The 19,217-nt window shown below is 42.3% G+C and overlaps 1 protein-coding gene across 1 annotated transcript in view; it reads left to right on the top strand.

The window, feature by feature from the left end:
- The window catches only part of vcana (versican a), a 50,274-nt gene extending 32,703 nt beyond the window's left edge, over positions 1–17,571 (top strand). Inside the window, exons 7-13 of the mRNA XM_030060854.1 lie at positions 9,854–9,967; positions 10,164–10,277; positions 12,956–13,114; positions 13,412–13,494; positions 15,787–15,931; positions 16,201–16,383; positions 16,517–17,571. Coding sequence (XP_029916714.1) covers positions 9,854–9,967; positions 10,164–10,277; positions 12,956–13,114; positions 13,412–13,494; positions 15,787–15,931; positions 16,201–16,383; positions 16,517–16,674 — 956 coding nt within the window. The 3' untranslated portion in view covers positions 16,675–17,571. The remainder of the gene's footprint in view (positions 1–9,853; positions 9,968–10,163; positions 10,278–12,955; positions 13,115–13,411; positions 13,495–15,786; positions 15,932–16,200; positions 16,384–16,516) is intronic.
- Positions 17,572–19,217: the final 1,646 nt, after the last annotated feature.

Here is a 19,217-nt window from a genome sequence, read left to right as displayed (position 1 = left end):
CCTCTGAACTGCTGACCCAGACCTCTTCTGTCACAGGCATAACTTCTCTGCACAGCACTGAGGGGCCTACAGCAATGTCACCTGAAACAACAGAAAGTGATTTGACAGCACAGTCAATTGCGTCATCAGTGTCAGAAGAGTCATCAGTTTCTTCAATCTCAGATATTGCAGAGAGCAGCTCGGTAACTACCTCCCCAACTTCAAGCTCATTCATATCCACGATAGAGCATATTGAAGAGATGGACTATGATACTAGCAAAGACCCATCACTGGTGGAATCCAAGCCTCCACTGAGCACCACAGCCATACAACCTGGAACATCACTTTTCATCACAGATTTTGAGAGTTCAGGTGACCATACTTTGGATTTCACTAGAGAGTCCCTGACTGTAGCAACCACAGAGTCTTCACTGTCTGGCACAAAGACACCAGCAGTGACAGGAATACACACAACTGAAGCAACTGATGTTTCAACAGCAGCAGTTACTGCAGCATCCTCCCTCTTCAGTACTGAGAAACCAACAGCATTGTCACCTGAAGCACAAGAGAGTGTTGCCACAGCTCAGATAGATATAGCATCATCTACACCAGAGACGATTTCTTCTCTCCCAACAACAGTCGAAGAGAGCTCAGATGAACAAACATCTGATGTGTTCACAAAGGAAACTTTAACTGTCACAGCCTCTTCTTTGTTCAGCACCGAGACACCAGAAACAGAAGCACCAGCTGTTGCAACAACTGCTTTTGCTTCATACAGCTCGGAGAAAACAGCAGTTCAGCCAAGCACATCCTTCTTCCCAGTCAGTTCTGTACTAACATCTACCGATGATGAGTTCTCAGGTGATCAAACAACTGATTTGTCAACTAAAATGACTGCTGGTCCTACAGCTTCATCTTTGGTCAGCACTGAGAAGCCAACAGCAATACCAGCAGATGAAGTAAAATTCACTGTCACAGGTCAGACGGAAAAGCCCTCATTCACCTCTGTAACTGAAAAAATTGAGGACAGTTCTGTCCTTACTCCTATAGATGGACATGGTTCAGAAGAACAAACCTCTGAACTGCTGACCCAGACCTCTTCTGTCACAGGCATAACTTCTCTGCACAGCACTGAGGGGCCTACAGCAATGTCACCTGAAACAACAGAAAGTGATTTGACAGCACAGTCAATTGCGTCATCAGTGTCAGAAGAGTCATCAGTTTCTTCAATCTCAGATATTGCAGAGAGCAGCTCGGTAACTACCTCCCCAACTTCAAGCTCATTCATATCCACGATAGAGCATATTGAAGAGATGGACTATGATACTAGCAAAGACCCATCACTGGTGGAATCCAAGCCTCCACTGAGCACCACAGCCATACAACCTGGAACATCACTTTTCATCACAGATTTTGAGAGTTCAGGTGACCATACTTTGGATTTCACTAGAGAGTCCCTGACTGTAGCAACCACAGAGTCTTCACTGTCTGGCACAAAGACACCAGCAGTGACAGGAATACACACAACTGAAGCAACTGATGTTTCAACAGCAGCAGTTACTGCAGCATCCTCCCTCTTCAGTACTGAGAAACCAACAGCATTGTCACCTGAAGCACAAGAGAGTGTTGCCACAGCTCAGATAGATATGGCATCATCTACACCAGAGACGATTTCTTCTCTCCCAACAACAGTCGAAGAGAGCTCGGATGAACAAACATCTGATGTGTTCACAAAGGAAACTTTAACTGTCACAGCCTCTTCTTTGTTCAGCACTGAGACACCAGAAACAGAAGCACCAGCTGTTGCAACAACTGCTTTTACTTCATACAGCTCGGAGAAAACAGCAGTTCGGCCAAGCACATCCTTCTTCCCAGTCAGTTCTGTACTAACATCTACCGATGATGAGTTCTCAGGTGATCAAACAACTGATTTGTCAACTAAAATGACTGCTGGTCCTACAGCTTCATCTTTGTTCAGCACTGAGAAGCCAACAGCAATACCAGCAGATGAAGTAAAATTCACTGTCACAGGTCAGACAGAAAAGCCCTCATTCACCTCATTAACTGAAAAAATTGAGGACAGTTCTGTCCTTACTCCTATAGATGGAGATGGTTCAGGAGACCAAACCTCTGAACTGCTGACTCAGACCTCTGCTGTCACAGGCATAACTTCTCTGCACAGCACTGAGGGGCCTAAAGCAATGTCACCTGAAACAACAGAAAGTGATGTGACACAGTCAATTGTGTCATTATTCTCAGAAGAGTCATCAATTTCTTCAATCTCACATATTACAGAGAGCCACTTGGTAACTACCTCCCCAACTTCAAGCTCATTCATATCCACGATAGAACAAATTGAAGAGATGGACTATGATACTAGCAAAGACCCATCATTGGTGGAATCCAAGCCTCCACTGAGCACCACAGCCATACAACCTGGAACATCACTTTTCACCACAGATGTTGAGAGTTCAGGTGACCATACTTTGGATTTCACTAGAGAGTCCCTGACTGTAGCAACCACAGAGTCTTCAGTGTCTGGCACGAATACACCAGCAGTGACAGGAATACACAAAACTGAAGCAATTGATGTTTCAACAGCAGCAGTTACTGCAGCATCATCCGTGTTCAGTACTGAGAAACCAAAAGCATTGTCACCTGAAACACAAGAGAGTGTTGCCACAGCTCAGACAGATATGACATCATCTACACCAGAGACGATTTCTTCTCTCCCAACAACAGTCGAAGAGAGCTCGGATGAACAAACATCTGATGTGTTCACAAAGGAAACTTTAACTATGAAAGCCTCTTCTATGTTCAGCACTGAGAAACCAGAAACAGAAGCACCAGTCAGTTCTGTACTAACATCTACCTATGATGAGTTCTCAGGTGATCAAACAACTGATTTGTCAACTAAAATGACTGCTGGTCCTACAGCTTCGTCTTTGTTCAGCACTGAGAAGCCAACAGCAATACCAGCAGATGAAGTAAAATTCACTGTCACAGGTCAGACAGAAAAGCCGTCATTCACCTCATTAACTGAAAAAATTGAGGACAGTTCTGCCCTTACCCCTATAGATGGAGATGGTTCAGAAGAACAAACCTCTGAACTGCTGACCCAGACCTCTTCTGTCACAGGCATAACTTCTCTGCACAGCACTGAGAGACCTTCAGCAACGTCATCTGAATCAACAGAAAGTGATGTGACAGCACAGTCAATTTTGTCATCACTCTCTGAACAATCATCTACTTTCACTTCAAGCACCTTATTATTACCAGTCACTCCCAGTGCACCTTATGTACCAACATCAAGAGAAGATGAGATCTCAGGTGATCAGACAAGTGATCTTTCTCCCACAGCCTATTCATCCATTACTGATAAGCCACAAGCAATTCCAGCTGATGAACAAGAAAGTTCTTCCACAACTGAGAGAGAAAAGCCCTCAGTCACCTTTATTACTGAGCAAATTGAGGACATTTCTGTTTTTACTCCTCAACCAACAGCAGTGTCATCTGTCATTCCATCTCTGGATGAAGTTCCTTTAGAAACACCTACAGCAGCTGAACAGCCCCCAGTGGGACACACAACCATAACATCAACCACACTAACACCAATAATAACATCCAGACTTACTGATGAAGAGAGCTCAGGTGATGAGAATGTTGCAGTCACTAAGGAAATTTCAACCATCACAAGAGGTCCGTATGGACTTGCAACCTCTCAACCCATCGAAATGCCTAGTGTATCTCCTCATGAACAAGTAAATCTTCTCGCCACAAAGGAAACATCCACTTACATTGACATGGAGAATTCTGGTAGTTCGCCTGTAGAGGATGACCAGGAGACAATGCCTGATGGGTCAGGTGAAGAGATTCCAGTTAAGGCTACTACAAAACCCCAGGATAGATTTACTGTGGCCACAGATGAGACTGAGATAGATGACTCTGACAGCACATCTGAACTGTCAAGTGTTGAACCTTTTACTCAATCCAGCATGCAACTCGCCAAGGTATATGTGTCATCAACCCAGACTCTACACCTAGCAAGCACTGAAATCTCTACAGCCCCCTACACTGAGCAAGGAAGTGGAGACATCACAGGGGACTCCACAGTTGAGGATGAATATTCCGGTGATGAAATTTCTGATGTTTCTGTTACCCCAGTCAGGACCATTCCCATGAAGTCTACCACTGTAGCAGCTACAAAACAAGTCACCTTGCCATCCAGTGCTGTCATTTTCACTGAGGAGCAGTCCAGTGACCAAACTGCCAACATGTCCATAAAAGATGCTGTTACGCCATCTTCCATGTTCACTACAGAGAAACCGGTAATGACAACAATTTCATATGAAACAGAGAAAACTGCTGCCAGTGTGGCTTCCTCTCTCCATAGCACAGAGAAACCAACAACAATGTCAGCTGCAACTGCAACAGCTGATATTTCAAAGAGTGATTTTATTTCAGCCTCTTCACTGTTCAGCACAGAGAAACCAAAAATGACACAAGAGACTGGAACAGATATTTCAAAATCTGCTGTGTCTTCTCTCTACAGCACTGAGAAACCAGCACCTGTGCATTTAATAACAACAGCACATTCTGTCACCTCTAGTCACTCAAATTACACATCTCTGTCTTCAACTGATAAATCTACAGTACGCCTAGCCATTACTTTCAAAGAGGAGGAGAGTTCAACTGACCAAACACCAGAGATGTTCACCTCAAAGCCTTCAGAGATGCACAGTGTCACATTTGGTGAGGCAACAGGTGAAACTGAATCTTTTGTTTCTGTCACACCAAGCTCTGATGAGCCACCTGCCTCACAGGAAGGTCATATTATCCCAGATACAGAAATTCCCCTTTCCGTTGAAGTAACACAGCCTCCTATTTCTAGCAGCACAGAAGATGAAATGACTGTAGCTGAGCACACAACACAATCATCACATACAACTACATTACCCTATACAGTTCTGAGTTCAGTCAGTGATCACACTGCAAGTGATGTGTCTACAGTAAGCTCCAGCAGTGACCACACACCAGATGGTTTCACATCCATGTCCACTCCTATTCCCTCTATTATTTATCATGGTGTAACAGACCAACAGGTTATGATCATTAACCCAACTATAAGTGATTCCAAGACTGACCTAACTGAACAAACTCCGACTATGGTGCTGCACGGGACAAAACCATCAACCAGCTCAACCATCATATTCACAGAGGATGCAAAGGATGAGGATGAACTGTTCTCTTCAGTCACAGACACTTTGCAGAAGGGCAGCTCCAGTCCTGAGCTTATTACCAAAGACAATGTTATCATTGATGCAGATACTATTTCCAGTGTTCCATCCTCTCCATTTTATCCGACCATTCAGACAGAGGAAGCAGGAGGTGTCACAGCAGTTACGATGACGCCAAAATTTGAGATAACAGAAGACCCAGAGGGTTCTGGCATTTATAGTGCCTCCTTCTTCACTCCTGTGCCACCAACTTCATTTACACCATCAGCCACTGATTCATCATTAGAATCAACATCTTCTGATTATACAGACTATATACAGGAGTATATAGTCAGCACAAATGAGAAAGAAAAATCATCATTATCTACTGACATCATACCAACAAGTGCGGCAACAGATGAGGCATCAGTAAGCACAATGATTTCCACACAAACTGGCCCACAATCAGTCACAATCACTCAACCTGGCATGGTGAAACCAACCAGACCTGATGGTGAACCATCAGGTCTTGATGATACTGCTGAAGGGTCTTCAGTGGAAACATCAACCGTGGATGGTGAAACATTCCCTACCACAGACACAAGTTCAGTATCCTCTGTGGATAGCAAGAAATCCACCACTTATCTGCTTGTGCCAGAGACAGATAGTGCTAATGAAGACCAAACAGACCAAATCTCTGATACGCCCACCAAAGAGCCTGTTTCATCTTCATTCACAACTAAAGAAGTGACACAAACATCTACAGTACCTTCCATGTTTAGCACTGAGAAGGCAGGACACATTGGGTTAACAGTGTTACATGGAACAGAAACAACAGCATCTGAGAAACCTGTGACATCTACAGCCTCTTCACTGTTCAGCACTGAGAAACCAACTGCTGACATAGTTACAACAGTTATGGCAGAACAAATAAAAATCTCAACAACCTCACCTGGAACTGCTGTGGGAGATGATGTAAAGTTAACAACACATACTTCCTCCTCTCTGTACAGCACTGAGAAACCAACTGGTGTCACTGATGTTTCTGACAAAGTAAGTATCCAAACTCCTGGTGATGCTGTTGCTTTACCTGAACCTGGCACAGGGGAGACTGAGATGGCGGTACCAAGTGTTGCCTCCAGTCTTTATAGCACAAAAAAGCCAAATGTCACACACACTTCTGATGTTACAGAGGAGGATAGCTCACGTGATCAAACCTCTTATACATCTGCCAAAGAACCTGTGACAGTGACAGCTGCTATAATGCACAGCACAATGAAAACTGATCAGCCGGTATTCACAACAATCATATCTTCTCCCTATAGTACTGAGAAATTGTCAGTGTCTAGTGCGTCCACATATGTGGAGAGCTCTGGAGATGAGATCTTAACTAGTGAGAGGACTGAAGCCTCAACAGTATCTCCAAAGACCATAACATCTGAGAGGGCAAAGACTGTAGTCACTGTAATACCTGCTCTGTACAGCACAGAGCGATATACCACAATGACTCAAGAGGATGAAACCACAAAGAGTTATGCAACCATGGGAGTGGATAAATCATCATTTTCAGAAACATTTTCACCCTATTCTGGTGAAGTGTCAACACTGACTCCAAGACATGAAGAGAGCACAAGAGACCACATCCTCCATATGCCAACTAAAGGATCCATTTCCACAACCACACCTTCATCTGTGCATAGCACAGATGAAACAGAAATAGCACCTTCTCAGCAAGGTCCTTCAGTTTACTCCACAACTGCTGCTCCATCTTCAAAGCCAGATGTGATAGTTCAGTTTGACACCACTATTGTCTCAGAGCTAGATGCAACAGCAACTGAGTCTTTCCAGCAGGCCAGATCTGAGATCATGTTTACTCATCATCCCCACATCGATATCTCCTCTGAAGAAACTGTGTTAGCCACAACCAGTTCCATGTTGCCTAGTGAGGAGTCAAGTCAGAAAGCTATACCCTCCGTCACTGGAGATACAGGAGCTATATCCACATCACAAGAAGATTTGAAAGTTGAAGAATCTAGCCAGGCACATGTAACCCAAGAAGTTTCGACTGATACTGAAGGCAGTGCAGACAGAGAGAGTGAAGACCAAGAAACTGTCAGTGTAATATTATCAACTGCAATATCCACTTTCCCTGTTGCTGGAGACACAACTGGTTACAATGGCAGAGAGCCTGCTGTGGTTGAGTCAACACCTACAAATCTACCCATTGACAAAACCACAAAACCTGAGGAGGAAACCACTACTGTGTCTTCGCCGTATAGTACTGAAAAACCTTCAGTTGTTTCCATTTCAGATGTTACTGATCAAGAGGCCTCAAGTGATAAGACTCCTAAAATATTCACAGAAAAAACTTCAACATTGTCACCCAAAATGGTGACAGCAGAGAGTGAGCAGACCACCACTTCCAAATACAGGATTGAGAAATCAACTGCAATGTCACCTCAGACAGACACTTCAACAGATAACTCCAAAATAATCACCTCTGCCAGTTCATCAGTATTTAGTACTACAATGGTGGCATCTGAAAAAGCATCAACAGACAAGTTCAAAGAGATGACAGCTTCAGCTACCACAGTCTCCTCTATGTTTAGCACAGAGAAACCAGTGGTGACAACAGCATCACAAGAAACAGGAACAGTTGAAAGCTCAAGATCTGCAGTCACAGCAGCTCCAACAGTATCGTCAGTATTTGATTCTGCAACTACACCAGTTTCATCTGAGAATACATCAACAGTGAGTGAGGAGACTTCTGCATTGACAGAAACAAGTGATATTGTCCTTTTACCAGTGGCAGAGGGTTCAGGTGATACGACAGCTAATATGTTCAGTACAGACACTGTAACAATTTCATCCACGTTAAATACAATGAAAATGGACGAAGTCATCATCCCAGTATCATCAGAGATGCCAACCACTCAAACAGATGAGCCTGAAACATCTACATATGAAGATAGCTCAGGTAACAAGACTGTTGAGAGCCTCATCACTGAAGCATCTACAACACAGTCATCTGCTGTGACCAGTGATACTGAGTTATTGCAGACACCAGCTTCATCAGATTCAGAATCAAGAGAGTCTGATAGTGAGGTGACAAAAGACACAGGCATAACAGGTGCAGAGCAGTCCACTGGTCTTACAAGCACTGGAAAGACATCTGTAAGCTCAGGGACTAAAGCAGTGGACACCACAATGCAAGCTATAATCATGTCTTCCAATACCACATCAGAAGATATTGAACACATTTCCTTTCAGCCTATCCATTCAACAGCAGCACCATCACAGCCTGACGTTACAGTCCAGTTTGTCACATTTTCTCCTGTACCAAACCAAACAACTCACCAGGAATCCTTTGAACAAGCAAGGTCTGAGATCACATTAACACACCGCCCCCACACTGATCTTTCTTCCGAAGATATGTCAGTGGTCACAACCAGTCCCATACTCCCAGGTGTTTTGACAAGCTTCAGTGCAGAACCAACCACCACCACTGCTGTTATACCTGGGACTGCAGCTGTTTTCAAACCAAAGGATGATGGGACAATTGAACCCACAATAGAACAGGTTTCAGATTATACAGACAGTGAACCATCTCTACATGGACATGTTCAAGTATCTCCATCTCCGGATGATGAGTCATTGTCTTCTATGTTCAGTCCTGTTGAGGAAGATTATGATGACACCTCAGTAGATTATGGAACACCAGACACTTCTTTGGTTGAGTCACTTCCAATATACAATGAAACAACCACAAAACCTAAAGAAGAAGAATCCATTATCCCACCCTCTACTGTCTCTCAAACAGCTGAGAGTCAGTCTGTTAATCTAGAGAGGAGCACTGAAAGTAGCTCAGAGGAAAACACAACTAAGTCATCTGCCAGCATTGAGAGTGGCACTGAGAGCAGCAGCTCAGAGGAAAAGGGGACCATAGTAACCACTGTGAGCATAGAGAGTGGCACGGTTGAGATCATCCCTGAGCTCATAACTGCCACCACTTACACACCCTCTGTCCTCACTACTGTGGCTGAAACTGAGGTCTACAGTTCTACAAGTGCCTCTAGGGAGGTGATGGCTACCAAGAAGCCAAAGACTGACATTGTGGCGGAACACTCCCTTTCCCCGGATGAAATCCAAACTGTATTCAAGGTTGATGCTACCGCAACTTCTCCACCATTTGAGTCTCCAGATACAGAGGTGGAGTCTGTTAGTGTTGATAACACCTCTGAACAACAGGAAGTGGTGAGTGAAACTGAACAAGTTGTCAGTTCTGTTACTGAAAGACCAACCTTGGAAAAGTCGGAGTTTACACAAGTACCAACAGATGAGACAAAAAGCCAGCCAGTGTCAGTTACACCAGTCCCTGCCACTGCATCATCTTCTCCTGAGGAAGATGAGAAAGGGGGAAATGACATAGCAACACTTCCAACACTTATTGAAGGAGAACCACCAGTTAGAGGAGAAGAAACAAGCATCCTAGATGAGACAGGACTCGATGAGAGGCACAGTATTGTTGGCGAGACTGTTGAAATTCCAGGTATGTATCTCTCCATTGGTATGTAGCAGAAAGTTCTTGCTCTGAATCATTTGTTAAATGTATTATGATATGATATGATTTTTATACTCCATTTATTATCTCTCAATAGGCATTCACTCATGTGCAGAGAATGTCTGTCTGAATGGAGGATCTTGCTACAAGAGTGGCAGCTTCTATTCATGTAGCTGTGCCCCTGGTTACAGTGGAGTTCGCTGTGAAACAGGTATATCAGGAATTTCTCTCTTTATATGTCAAAGCCTTGTGTTTACTTTCTGAGAGTCAGTTTTGGAGGTCTTAGAGAACATTATATTACTGTTTTTCAGATTGGCCAACATCATGAAATCAGAGGACCCAACATTTTTTTCCTTGTTAGTTTTTGTGTTTGTATTCATTATTCATTGTGTGTGTTTCTTGTCCAGATGTTGATGAGTGCCACTCGAACCCCTGCCGCAATGGAGGTACATGTGTCGATGGGCTGGCTTCCTTCACATGTGTGTGCCTCCCTAGCTACTCTGGCTTGTATTGTGAACAGGGTAAGTCTGTGATGGGATGAATCACTTAAAGTGTTTGCAGTTGTTATCTCCATATTAATAATTGTGTTTTAAGCTTCAGATGAGTTACAGTCAACAGTTAGTTGACAGTAAACTGGTTGTAACAATTATTTTAGCCTGTCTAGACTTAGCTCAATTAATTTCACTTGACATATTAAAATAAACAAACTCACTTTTATGCACAACACTTTCATTACAGAGACACTATGGCATTTGACTAAATTTCAGAGTAGATCAGAGCAGAGAGAACATTGGTGTTACTCAAAAAAATTCATAGATCAGAAAGTAATGTATTTAGCCTTTCATAATGTAATCACTAACCAAAGCCCCTAGGAAATTAACAGAAAAAAACATAGACTATGAGTCATTCCAATATTAGAAGATACACCACAGAAATACAGTTTAGTCTGGTTGGGTAGCTGCTCATCTCCCACCACACAGCAGAGTATTGTCTTACAGTCCTAACTCTCTCCCAGCTATTAGCTGAGTCATAAACACCATCTTCATCTCATCATGACAACCACAATTTTCAGTCTCTTTTTAGTGTTGCCTGAAGGCTGTCATGGCTGTTAATACTTGGGTTTCTGAACCGGCAGCCTGGGGCATCAATTTCCAGCAGTTTCAGCCAGACAGACAGTTGACACATTTTCCATGTGTCCTGTTTGACAGTTTCTTGCAGATCTCCAGACATTTGGGTATTATTGCCAGCTCAGGTGTGATGTATGTTCCGCTGCAGGTGTGCTATACTTCAAGTTAGGGCTTGACATTTTGATCTAGGGCATGAAGAGTGGACAAGAAATCTCCTTGTACTTCTTTATTATTTACTTTAAAAGTAAGAAAATCTGCATAGATATTTATTAAAAATGATGGGTATAATTACTAAGGGTGATTTCATGCCGAAGTTCCCATAGCATTTTTCATCCCTAGTGTGTTGAAACCAGGGAATGGTCTGCCTTGGCTGATTTCTCCTGACTTGTGTCCACACCCTAAATGTTGTGATCCTTCATCAGTGAATCACACCCCAAATTGTGTATTCAGACCCAGCTGCTGTCTTAGAAAGTCTTGCCAGTAGAGAAGGAGAAAGACTAACTTAAGGGAGAGCACTCAGGGAAAAGATGTTGGCCTCTGTTTAGTCTGTTTGCATCTCATCGGCGGATTGAGAAGAGTGAGGGACAAAAGTAAATAGACATGTCGTAGTATATGTTTGGGTGCAAACACACAAAAACATACAGATACACACTTTGATAAGGGTGTTATATGGGTGTTATCAAATTGTGCATGGTGAATTCTTCATGTCTTGACCAAGTGATGTAAAATGTACACAACTGTATCTGGAAACTCCTTACTTAGCTCAAACACATGAAATCCATCATCTGTCAAACCTCACAGTTGGACTGGCATTAATGAGAACCTCTCCTTCAGAACTGGAGTTTTTCACTTTGAGTAATAGTTGCCACTTAATTTCTCTGTTATTTACTGTCTTATAGGGTTTGCTTTGAAGTAAGAACTAATTCATCAGACAGTCTTCTTCTTTCATCTTGATTAGGAACAATAGAGCCATTCAGAGATAGCATTGGGCCTGAAGGATCAGTATATCCAGGTGTTGGATAGATTAGATAAAGCCATGAATGTTTAGGTATTGAGACAAATGGTTGAATGGGTGTGACTAACAAATACTACGTGTGAAGGGTCTGCAACCCTTTTATTTAGGCCATGTCCACACAAAGCTGGGCAAATCCAAAACCACTGTTTTGCTCTTCCATCCACAGGTGTTTTCACACTTTCTCTTCCTCTCTTTCTTTGCTCAGCACCATCAGTTTATTGCTAAACCCTAACTAAAAACTTGAATATGCTTTTGGCAAATATTTCAGTTTCACAATTAAGTACATCTGCCAAATTTATTCAACCCTTACTGACCATTACTTAAAAGAATGTTTTTTTTGTTTTTTGTTTTTTTTTTCATCTTGATAATTATGGGTGCAACAAGAAAATAGCAGGCATTATCAGAAAATCGTATTATCATACATAAAATTTTGACAACATGCCATTTATGTTGACAACTCATGTAAACAGATGCTGTCTTCCTTGGTATACCCTGTAGAGGAAAATTCATGGCAGTTTCTTCATGAGAGCATTAATTTCTCCTCAGTTTACTCCGTGAAGCACTTGATATCACAGGTTCGAATAAGACAGATTTTCTGAGGTCAGACATGAAAGGTCAGTGAAAGCAGCAGCTTCTTCCATCGGTGGAAGTAAGCAAAGCTAGATGTAGCCTGTCGTAGTAAATGCTGAATAAAACTTTTAGAATGCAGTATTCAGTGGTTTTTGGGTGGTGTGTATTTGATTGTGTTGTCAGTTTCCTATTTTCAGAAAGCTCCAGTTTCCCTATCCACATAGACACGCCAAGCTGGTGTTTTCAGGTTTACACACCATGGAGACCATTTCTGAAAAAATCTGCTTTTGTGGGTGGAAAACGCCAGCTTTGTGTGAACAGAAGGCTAAAACTAAGAAAAATATTATTTCATATTACCTGGCTTAGCATGTACATGGCCTTGTAGTCCTTCCTCACCACGCAAGCCTTAAAGCAATTGATCTGTACATTGTCTGTCCGTCCGTCAGATTGTCTGTGTCTTACTCTCTCTTTCTCTTTCCCATATCAGATACAGAGACATGTGACTATGGCTGGCATAAGTTCCAGGGCCACTGCTACAAGTATTTCCCCAGCAGGAGAAACTGGGACACAGCAGAGAGGGAGTGTCGCATGCATGGGGCTCATCTCACCAGCATCGTCTCCCATGAGGAGCAACAGTTTGTCAATCGTAAGTTCATCAAGGTCATCAACAAAGCCACAGTTGTTGCTAGCTAACCCTCATTACTGAAAGCATCCTTAAGACCTACTTTTGAGAGTACATACAAGATTTCAGGAGATTCTTTTTAAAGCAATCTCTAATCCAGAAAAAATTCTCAACAAAGGGTGCACATGTACTAAGCACAGGAAAAATGATTCAGGCATAGAAAAATTTCTCTTTTCTTCTGCTCACTCTTTCTGAAAAGTCCTAATAAGGGAAACAGGGAAAAGGTCAACCTGACGTGTTTCACTCTGCTCTGTATCGCAGGTCTTGGACAGGACTACCAGTGGATTGGCCTGAATGATAAGATGTATGACAGCGACTTCCGCTGGACTGATGGCAGCCCTCTGGTAAGATTCGGTGCTTTCTCACACATTTTTGTCTCAACAAACATGGCATAGAGTCAATGTAAATATTTGGAAGTAATGCTGATGACAAATATAGGCATTGGAGAGAGTTGTTCTTTCCAGGAACTGTAGCTTTCTCATGACGTATTCTCTTCCTACCTCATGCCACACACTCTTCCTCTGATAATATATTAACTGTAAGATGTACTGTAAGGCAGTATCACCTCCATCAATTCAGCATGAGCTCAACACATAGGAATAAACAGGTGGTGCTGTACAAGACCCTTACATTTCAGTGTGAAAGAGTACGCATGGAAGAGAAATGCAAATAGCCAATAGTCAGACCCTTTATACACTTCAGCACACAAGTGGGAGCTTGTTTGCTTGATTGTTTTTGTAGCAGCTGAAGATCCCCCTCAGTAGACAGGAAAGTGGCTAATTACTATGTGCATCCGTGTCGTACAGATTGATGTCCTCACTTCAAAGATAACCCTCCACGGTCAGAGATAGGGAGCATAGCAAGGGCCCGGGGGGTTCGGAGATAAGCACAGGCCGCCTACAGAGACCCCCGCTCAGCTGAGAGATTGAGGGGTGATGAGGGTGTGAGTGAAGCCATATAGAGGGGGAGTCTGGCAGGCGTAGACAGGTATGGTTCCCCACTCAACCCCCGCACCCATCAGGAGGCCCAGCAGGCAGGCAGCCACCCGGGGGAAGGGCCACCAGGCAGCCTGACACACAGATGGACAGCACCTGTGCCTGGCTGTAGAAAGAGGAAAAACTACACAGGCAGCCTAGGGGGTCTGGGTGTGTGGTCACCTCCATTGGATGTAAATTTGAAAAAGGGAATTCTTTTGCACCACTTTAAAATTATTATATTTGAAAAAAAAAAGAAAGAAATTCTGTCACATAAAAGTAGGGTATTGAAATGCTTAGGTTGGATGCCATACTGGATCTGGTGTGTGTGTGTGTGTGTGTGTGTGTGTGTGTGTGTGTGTGTGTGTGTGTGTGTGTGTGTGTGTGTGGCATATGGTAGGATGGCTGATCAAAGTTTGTTTGATTATTTTGAGGAGGATGCAGACCTGCTGTGCAGTTGATGGGTTACTCATTTGTTAACCAGGGGTGAGTTGAGCAGGAAGCCAATGTGTGTTTGCTAACCATAATAACAGGGAAGCAGAGCCTCGGGGCATGAACAGGGGAGTAGGGGGTCACAGCTTTGAAGAGGCTGTTTGAACCTGGGATGTGCTGAAAGACTGCAGGTAGGATCAGTTTGAGGCTGAATTCCTCCCAGCACTACAGCTGTGTGTATGCTGTATAAATGAGTCAGTGTACATCCGCATTGTGTCTGTGTGGAATTTGGAATTGTGTACCCGCAGAATCACACATGCGACGCTCGGCACGCACTACGTGTGATGTAATGACATAGCACTTATGTGTGTCCATTATCACGTGTGGTGTGTTGCAAAACTGAAAATAATGATCCCTCCTGCATTCAGGACTTGACATGAAAGCCCTCCAAGGTCTTAACATGCTGAAATTTACTGGATAATGATCGTATGAAGTATATGAAGTCATATGTCAGTGTGTGAACTGCTACATTATTCATCCTCATCATCAGCTTCATAACAGTGCACTTTTCATGTTCACTGTGAGAGTTGCAGCACAGTAGTATATGAGATGTTGACCACATTTGGCAGGCTTGTTTTATGAATGCTGGCCCGTTTTCTGTCTCTTCTGTCTCTGTTGGTCTCAGTGGCGAGGTGCCTGTTAGGCTGAATTATGATGAGGTCACGGAATAGCAAAATGATGGTATTAAAGTGGGCTCCCAGAAAGATACAGTAGCTCCCTCTTGTGGGCAGTCCCACAATCACATACAGCTGCCAGGAGATAGGAAATGTGCTCCCATGACAGCACATTCTCTATTTTCGGGAACACTTTTAAGGAAGCAGATAGGTGGTGGTAACAATACATCCGCTGATTTGGTGACCTTTGCCCTATAGGTGGCTTGAGTGTGATATAATGGACTTATCATGGCGTTATCAGGTCTACTAATTATACACAGTAGATAACCAAAACTTTTAAGATGCAAGAGAAGCAACAGTAAAATAAAGAGAAACAAAGTTTGTGTTTGTATTCATGTTGATTTAAATTAATTTCCTTAATCACAGGTTTGATAAAAACCATTTGCATTGAAAGAAAGGTCTTTCTTCTTCCTTGCCTATAATAATGAGGAAATAGATGAAGCCTTTGATACAAATCCTGTAATAAAATATCTGTTCTACTCTGCTCTTATCTCAGCAATATGACAACTGGAGGCCAAACCAGCCCGACAGCTTCTTCTCCTCTGGCGAGGACTGTGTGGTGATGATCTGGCATGAGGACGGCCAGTGGAATGACGTTCCTTGCAACTACCACCTGACTTTCACCTGCAAGAAGGGCACAGGTAACATTTTTTTCTTCCTCCTAATGTATAAAACAAATCAAACAAAAATCATGACCCAAAATTGCAATACTAACTCAACCATAGGTTTATTGTTCTGTTACACCCCTAATATTAAGATAAACATATTTTCAGGGAGAACCTGATCAGACTCGGATGATGCACAGCTCTACAACAGAAAAATATCTAACCATAATCCTAACTCTGAGTGAAGGTTTTCTGGAGTTCCTCTCTTTAATTTCATTGCTCTTCTCCATGCGTTGTGTCTTCAGTGGCCTGCAGCCAACCCCCACTAGTGGAGAATGCACATACCTTTGGAAAGAAGCGTGAGCGGTATGAGATCAACGCACTGGTGAGGTACCAATGCCGGAGCGGATTCATTCAGAGGCACGTACCAGTCATCCGCTGTCGAGGGGACGGACGATGGGATATTCCCAAAATCTCCTGCATGACCCGTAAGTACACCAAAGTGTATTGCTCTTAGTGGACAGAGAGTTGGGAAGAATTTTGTATGGTCTGGACAGAACTCAAAGCTGTTTCAAAAGTAATCAACTGAATTGAAAAATGACTGTAATCTCTCTCCAACAGCATCAAGCTACCAAAGAGTGTTTACCAGAAGACACCAACACACCAGACTGTACAGCATCAACAACTTCAACCAATGGCCTGGGGAGACTATCCGCTATCACCATCAGCGCTACAGGGGAAAGAGAGACAGGACTGTACACAAGCTAAAGAGACAGTGATTGTCATGGGACATGGCACAACCTTCCTGAAACAAGACGAGAACACATGGCGGTCGCTTGTGTGGGGGAAAAGGAAAAGAAGCCTCAAAAGCAAAGGACAAGAGAAAGCTCACAGAAGAAATCCTGAGGATGACCTGCAGTTTTCTTGAATTTTGGGTGACGATGGAATCTTATCAAGTGCCTTTTTAAAAAGATAATGTTATTACATGATATTCTTATGAAGGGACACTATTTTATACAAATGCCAATGTGGATTTTAAAAAAGCAAAAACAAAACTTTCAGCTGGCTACTGGAAAAGCAAAAAGTACGCTGCTCTCTTTTATGAATCTGGAGGCTTTTAAAAAAACATATATTGCATTCATGACCATTGTATAACACGTTTTTTACACAGACTGTGCTCTTAAAAATCACCAAGTGTTCCTTAAACAAAGATGCCAAAAAATAGCTTTAATGGAATTATAGCGCTTATGTTAAATAAAGGAATCCATTTTATTACTTAGCTGTTTGAGCTGGACTTCAATCAATCAGTTTTATGAGTATGCATACATATCGACTTTGAAGTCCTCAGCTTTGAATAACTATGTATTCTATGCCAAGAGGTCCATGTTTGGTTTCTCAGAGCGCCAATGAAGTCATCAGTGGTATTAATGGTTGTTTTAATGACGTGTCGTTTACATTACTTGGGTGGTACAGCACATCCATAGAACAACTGTTAGGAAAACTTTAAACAGAATCATTCTCCGAGCTTCAGACTTTATCAATAGAAGCAAGAGGCACATTCGAGAAAAAAAAAAAAAAAAGGCTTCATAGCTTTCCTTGCAGCAACTCAGATTCCAGATTAATAAGGCATATAAGAAGCCTGGAGGAATCTCATCCTATCATGTTTTAACTGCTGGAGACCCTCTTTGCATTGGCAGCTTTGAAATTGCCAAATTACTTTTTTTTTTTTTTTTCATTTGTCCCCTCCTTCACTGGAGGTTGTCATCCATATCTTGTCAAGATAAATGTTTTATGTAGACAGTGAATATATGAAACTTAACTGTTACCATTTCTGTTGCATGGTACTTTGTATTTTAACACGGGAAAGACGCGTCTCTAAGTACTTATCAGCGAAGCCTTTCTCCACTGATGAAAAGCCATAGTCCATCAATTATTTTTAAATGAAAGAAGGGAAGTGTGGCTCAAGTATGTGTTTAATTTCTGCTCAAGTGTGTTATTTACACATCAATGCACAACTTACTTTTTTTTTTTTTTTTTTGCTATGTTTACAATAACTGTAACGCTGTTCGTAGATACAAATCAAAGACTCTTACGTGCATCTGTTGTGCTACAGCTTGTTATAGTGTTCTAGGCAATGCTCCTCACTTTTTTCCTTAAAGTTCTCTGTCGTTTGGGTCAATGTAAATCAGCCATTGAGAGAATGTATTTTGTGAAACAATCAGAAAGACTTGAACGTGATGCCTGTTTAACCAGAGTTGCATATAATTTATTTTCAAGCTGCTCTTGATCTTCCTTATTGTTTTGTGCTCAAAGGTAAAAGGAGATGCGTTCCACTGGCCCAGCTACAGTCTCCATCCATCCAAAGTTTATTTATGTTCAACAGGAGACCGGCCAGAATCACAGCTTGTGTAAATGGAATTCACTGAAGATAATCTGCTCAGCGTTACAGTAGATCTACACAGGCCTTAACATCCTTTAAGGCCAGAAATTGACCAAAGAGTAAGAAGGGCCACTAACATTTTGAAAATATTTGTACAGACTTTGCAATGTGGATGGTCCTATGTGGTCTCCAGCAGTTCTTTTTTTGTTTGTTTGTTTTGTTTTGTTTGATGGAAAAAGTGTTTGTTTTGTCTGCCTGTGAGTGTATGTGCATGTGTGCGTGTTAGCATTAATGTGCACATAATATCATTTTATATTTATAGTATAACATTTTTTTTATTATTTTATTTTACAATGTGAATGTCTGGGATGTTTGTAAAATGTTTTAAAGAGATCAAGCTGTTTTTTCTGCTTTCCATCACCAAAATAAATAAATAAATATATATTAATACAATTTTACTAGGCCTTTTTTTTTTTTTTTTTTTTTTTTACAGTTACAGTACAGTGGTCACTCCATAGCAACGTTTCCAGGTTCAATTCCTGGCCCTGGGCCTCTGTGGGGAGTTTTCCAAAGGCATTCAAACCACATTGGCTGGAGACTCATAAGAATGAATGAAAGCATAAGCATGAGAGCCTGTCTGTCTGCGCTAACCCTGTGATTGAGAAACATCCAAGGTATTTCCCTGCCTTCCACTTTATGCATGCCAGGATAGGCTGCTTCATCCTCATGACCCTGAATACAATTATGCCGATAAAGACACAGAACAAATGAATAGGAAGTACTGGGTCTTCTGCAGGACAGATTGGTATGCAGCGAGCAGTGCAGCAGTGTCACCAGCAGGTAGTGCTATCAGACCAATAGCATGCCAGGCCACCCACCACCATGAGACAATCTTGGTCTACACAACACTGTGGAAAAGATTAGAAAAGTCTGATCTGTCAT

This window comes from Myripristis murdjan, chromosome 9 (assembly GCF_902150065.1).
Source record: "Myripristis murdjan chromosome 9, fMyrMur1.1, whole genome shotgun sequence".
NCBI classification, from domain to species: domain Eukaryota; kingdom Metazoa; phylum Chordata; class Actinopteri; order Holocentriformes; family Holocentridae; genus Myripristis; species Myripristis murdjan.
Note: the sequence above shows the minus strand (reverse complement) of the source record. Positions and strands in the feature narration are given on the sequence as shown.